General features: G+C 42.4%; 1 protein-coding gene across 1 annotated transcript in view; it reads right to left on the reverse strand.

Moving 5' to 3' along the window:
- Positions 1–4,865, reverse strand: part of LOC138859328 (tenascin-like) — a 5,718-nt gene extending 853 nt beyond the window's left edge. Inside the window, exons 1-8 of the mRNA XM_070114077.1 lie at positions 4,736–4,865; positions 4,524–4,641; positions 3,295–3,333; positions 2,431–2,688; positions 2,041–2,175; positions 1,388–1,522; positions 560–688; positions 174–302 (exon numbers count right to left, since the gene is read on the reverse strand). Coding sequence (XP_069970178.1) covers positions 174–302; positions 560–688; positions 1,388–1,522; positions 2,041–2,175; positions 2,431–2,688; positions 3,295–3,333; positions 4,524–4,641; positions 4,736–4,819 — 1,027 coding nt within the window. The 5' untranslated portion in view covers positions 4,820–4,865. The remainder of the gene's footprint in view (positions 1–173; positions 303–559; positions 689–1,387; positions 1,523–2,040; positions 2,176–2,430; positions 2,689–3,294; positions 3,334–4,523; positions 4,642–4,735) is intronic.
- Positions 4,866–5,000: the final 135 nt, after the last annotated feature.

Genomic DNA, 5,000 nt, shown 5'->3' on the forward strand with positions numbered 1-5,000 from the left:
GCTTTTATTCTTGTTATTGTTAATGTTATTGTTATTGTTATTAATGTTATTGTTGTTTTTGTTGTTGATGGTGGTGGTGACAGCATTGAGTTTGTTTTTTTTCCGGGTTCGAAAGCCGTCAACAGCAAATCATAAAAAGCAAGAATATTCATCGGAACACCACCCACGCTTACCCATGTCGAGAGCGCAGCACCGGCAGCGAAGGCCCTTGCAACCCTCGTATATTTCCTTCTCGTAGCTCTTGCAACGGCCCTGTCTGCAGGAACCCTTGTTCTCCTTGCATTTAGTCTTCCTCTTGCAAACTGGAGGAAAATCCGGTTTCTATGGTTATTTATTGATTATTTATAATGTAAGATAACGAACGAAACTAAATTATATATCGACAGAATGATAATTGTTATGACAACAGCTCTAGTCACATAATAATAATATCGATAACAATTGGAATACCGGTAAAAAATAATCAAACATAAATAGAAATCATGAACAACAAAACATCAAAAATAATAATGATAATGATAAAAATCACACGTCAAATCACTATTGTCACTATATTCACCTCGACCAGGGGCGCAGCAGCGGCATTCTTTCCCTTGACAAGCGCGTTTTATTACCCTTTCGTTGTTTTTGCATTTTCCCGTCGTGCAGTATCTGCCTTTCCACTTACATTGCTTCTTGGGTTTGCATTCTAGGAAAAGGAAAAAAAAAAATATTTATTATTATTATTATTTTTTTTTATTATTATTATTTTTTTTTTGTCTATTTAAACATTGCAGTTCTTCAGATTTTTTAATCTAAGCTTCTATTCTACATTTCAATCATTTTTCAGATACCTACGTTATTTTTATTTTCTAAGGATCATTTATATGAAAGCTTATATGTGTTATATATATATTTTTAAAAACTAAGAGTGGTTACACATATGTATATATATGCATATATATATGTACATATATATGTGTTTGTATGTATGTATATGTATAAATAATATACATATACATATGCATTTACATGTATATATTAATTTTTTTCGGGAGGAGGGGGAGGCGTCTAGGATTTCTAGTCACATTAACAAGATATATATAGAGAGAGACAGAGACAGACAGAGAGCTAGAGAGAAAGAGAGACTGAAAAGACAATGAGACAGGGAGTGAGAGAAAAAGAGACATAAAAAGAGATGAATGATATATATATATGTATATATATATATATATATATATATATATATATATATATATATATATGTATATATATAAATATATATATATATATATGCATATATGTATATGTATATATATATAAATATATATATATATATATATATATATATATATATATATATATATATATATATATATATAATATCGTCCCCAAGTAATGGACTCACCTTTCTTGTCTTTGGGAGCGCAGCAGTGGCATCTTGCACCGTCGCAGCCTCCGTAAATCTCCATCTCTCCGCTCCCACAGGACCTCCTTGAGCAGGATCCATTCCTCCTTGTGCATCTCTGATTCGCCGTGCATTCTGAGGAGAGGAAGAGAGCTTCACTTTCCTCGTGGGAGAGGAGGATCATTGCGGTCGACGCAATCTTTTCTAACAAGATCCGATTTTCACTTATTGTAGCATATCAGGACTAATTGTTATCGATCTGTATATCTTTCTTTCTCTCTAGATACATGTCTCTCTATATATGGATATATATGTGTGTATACACACACACACACACACACACACACACACACACACACACACACACACACACACACACATATATATATATATATATATATATATATATATATATATATATATATACGTCTATCTTCCATTTTAACTACTGCCTTACCTTCGCAGATTAAGAGGCGAGAAAGAGAGTCAGAGACAGGGAGTGAGAAAGAAAAAGAGACAGACAGAAAGAAGTAAAAGATTGAGAGGGATAGAGAGAGAAAGAGATATAAATCCAAAGCAAAACCCACCTCCCAGCCCCGCCCCCACCTCCCTCTCCATATATATATATATACATATATAAGCAATGGACTCACCTTTCTTGTCTTCAGGAGCGCAGCAGTGGCATCTTGCACCGTCGCAGCCTCCGTAAATCTCCATCTCTCCGCTCCCACAGGACCTCCTTGAGCAGGATCCATTCCTCCTTGTGCATCTCTGATTCGCCGTGCATTCTGAGGAGAGGAAGAGAGCTTCACTTTCCACGTGGGAGAAGAGGATCATTGCGGTCGACGCAGTCCTTTCCGACAAGATCCGATTTTCACTTTTCCTAACATATCGTCGCTGATTGTTATCTGTCTTTATATATCTATCTTTCTATCTAGATATATCTCTCTCTCCATCTATCTTCCATTTTTACTACTGACGCGATTCTCTTCCGAATAAATGAAAATAATGATAAAACTAAAGAAAAATTTATAGCCACTTACTTTCATCACGTATGCAACATTTGCAATGTCTACGACCACATCCACCGGGAAGCTCACGCTCTTGCCTCCTGCATCCTTTGCCAGTGCAGCGCCCATTGGCTCTCCTGCATTCATTGGTTAGTTCGCAGGTCGCCGGCGCGCAGCACCTGCAGCCGGCGCCGGAGCAGCCTCCCTGGATCTCGTCTTCGTGTGACGAGCAGCGGCTCTTCCCGCATCTCCCGTTGCGTCTCCTGCAGCGCTTCGTCCTGTGGCAGGCGGCTGAAATGCGGAAATCCGGGTTAGATTCCGCTGATTGCGGAGTGACGGTTTTTCTTTCATTTTTGTCATGAATCTTTTCTGATCCCTTCTTATTCTAGCAGTTTCATGTTCTCGCCTCCGTCTTTATTCTCTTTCCTTTCTTCCCTCCTCCACCCTCACCCGGCATGCCCTCCCTTGGCACATGCACCCCGAGCTCTGGCACTCCTGCGTGAGGGTGCCCACGCAGAAGGCCGCGCTGGTCACGCAGAAGCCGCCCTTCTGGAACCACCAGCTCATCGTCTTGCACTGCGGAATGCAGCACTTGCAGTTGCCATTTAGACAGCCCGGAGAGCACGCGGTGGCGGCTGCCGCAGACGGCTGCAGTAACCGCCCTTCAGCAAAGAATTCATAACAAGGAAAAAGTAACGCTGCCTCTGTGTGTGTTGTTTGTTTATCTGTGCTTGTCTTCACGTGTGCATTGTTAATGTCTACGTGTTTTCTTGTTTGTGTGTTTGTGTATATGCGTGTATATGTGTGTATGAATTTGTGTATGTGTAGGAGGAAATGGTGAAATGAGGTAAGATATCTGAAACTATTCTCTAATACATGTGATTTTTTCGACCATACCTCTCGTTTCGATCATGTACGTTATCCTTTCCTCCGTGCCTGAAATTTTAAGAAATAAATCAAAATTGCAGAAAAAAAATCCTGTATATAAAAAACAGACACTACACATACAGAAAAGTATACATATATATCCTGTACAAAAAAATAAAAATAAAAATAAATAAATAATAATAAATAAATAAATAATAATAATAATAAAAATAAATAAATAAATAAATAAAAAGCTACACATCTATCATCATTAGGAGCTAACGCCGACGGGGGAGCATAGCCTCCACCTTTTGAGATCCGTCATGGCAAGCCGCCAGGCAGGTACTCGGCCCATCTCGAGCTCCTCCAGACAGGTTTGATCGATCTGCCCAAGCCACGACATCCTCGGTCGTCCCACAGGCCTCCTCCACCCAGGGTTGTCTCTTACAGAGACAACCTCATGAGCAGGATCAGCCTATGGAAAGCTAGCAAGGTGGCCATATAGCCCGAGTTGGCGATCCCGGATTGTGCAGGTAACAGGTCCTGTGCCAGTCTCACGGTGCAACCGTCGGTTAGAGACATGGTCCCGCTAACAATACCCCATGATCCGGCACAAGGACCTATTACAGAAGGCATCAAGACAAGACTTCAGGGCACTGGATAATGTCCAGGTTTCACTACCGTAGAGCAAAACTGGCATTATCAGGGCCCTGAAAACCCGTAGCTTGGTCCTTCTGCACAGGTACTGGTATCGCCAAATGCTTTTGTCAAGATCGATCACGGATTGTCACAGCAAACCCCCGAGCACACTCCCTCTCCTTCAGCCTGTCCAAATGAAATACCCTAGGGTGGTCATTGGGCCGCTGGGGAGTTTTGAAGTGTACCCGGAGGGTAGCCACAACCAATCTATGGTCAGTACCGCAGAACTCGGCACTCCTATACAACCTGTAGTTCTGGAGGATCCGCCAACGAGTGCTAACGAGAATGTGGTCATTCTCCTTGGCTGCATTACCCGCATCGCTGTACCATGTCCAACGATGTGGGTCTGGGCGCTGGTACCAGGAGCCAGAAATCCTCAATTTCTGGGATCTTGCAAAATCCCGGAAAAAGAGAGAATTCTCGCTGCCGGTATCAACTCCCGAACCATGAGGACCGATTGACACATATAGACACAACATAAACCTTTTCCTCACATTTTCCTCATCCAAACAACGACCACTGCATTATCAACAAACAGACAACCAGCCGATAGGACTTACAGCAAACACTTCCCTCTGGACACTCAGCGCCAGAGATGATCCTTGAGCAGTTTCTCTCGGGGACACAGCTTCCTTTGGCCTCCTCGCATGGTCCGAGGTCCACCTCCTCCTCGACGCCCTGGGGACACAGACGGGGCAGTGAAAGGAGAAAGGTAGATTTGCGTCGATTGATGGACGGGTAAGTATCTATGTACATATATATATCCACTCACCTTTCCCTGAGCTTCCTCCGCCTCCAGCAGGAGCGCGGCGGCCGTCGTGACGAAGCCCAGCATCCAGAAGTAACGCATCCTCATGGCGGCGCTGACGAAAAGAGGAATCCGTTGTGTCACCTTCGGTAAGCGGCAGGGAACGCTTGTGTCGACCCCTACCCGGACATACGTATATATAGGCTGCTGTAAACAAAGAACATTTGATTCCTGTTTATGAAGATTGGAGGGCTAAATGAACTTTAAATGACCCCCATGATATTTTGAT

This window comes from Penaeus vannamei, chromosome 35 (assembly GCF_042767895.1).
Source record: "Penaeus vannamei isolate JL-2024 chromosome 35, ASM4276789v1, whole genome shotgun sequence".
In the NCBI taxonomy this organism is placed as follows: Eukaryota; Metazoa; Arthropoda; class Malacostraca; order Decapoda; family Penaeidae; genus Penaeus; species Penaeus vannamei.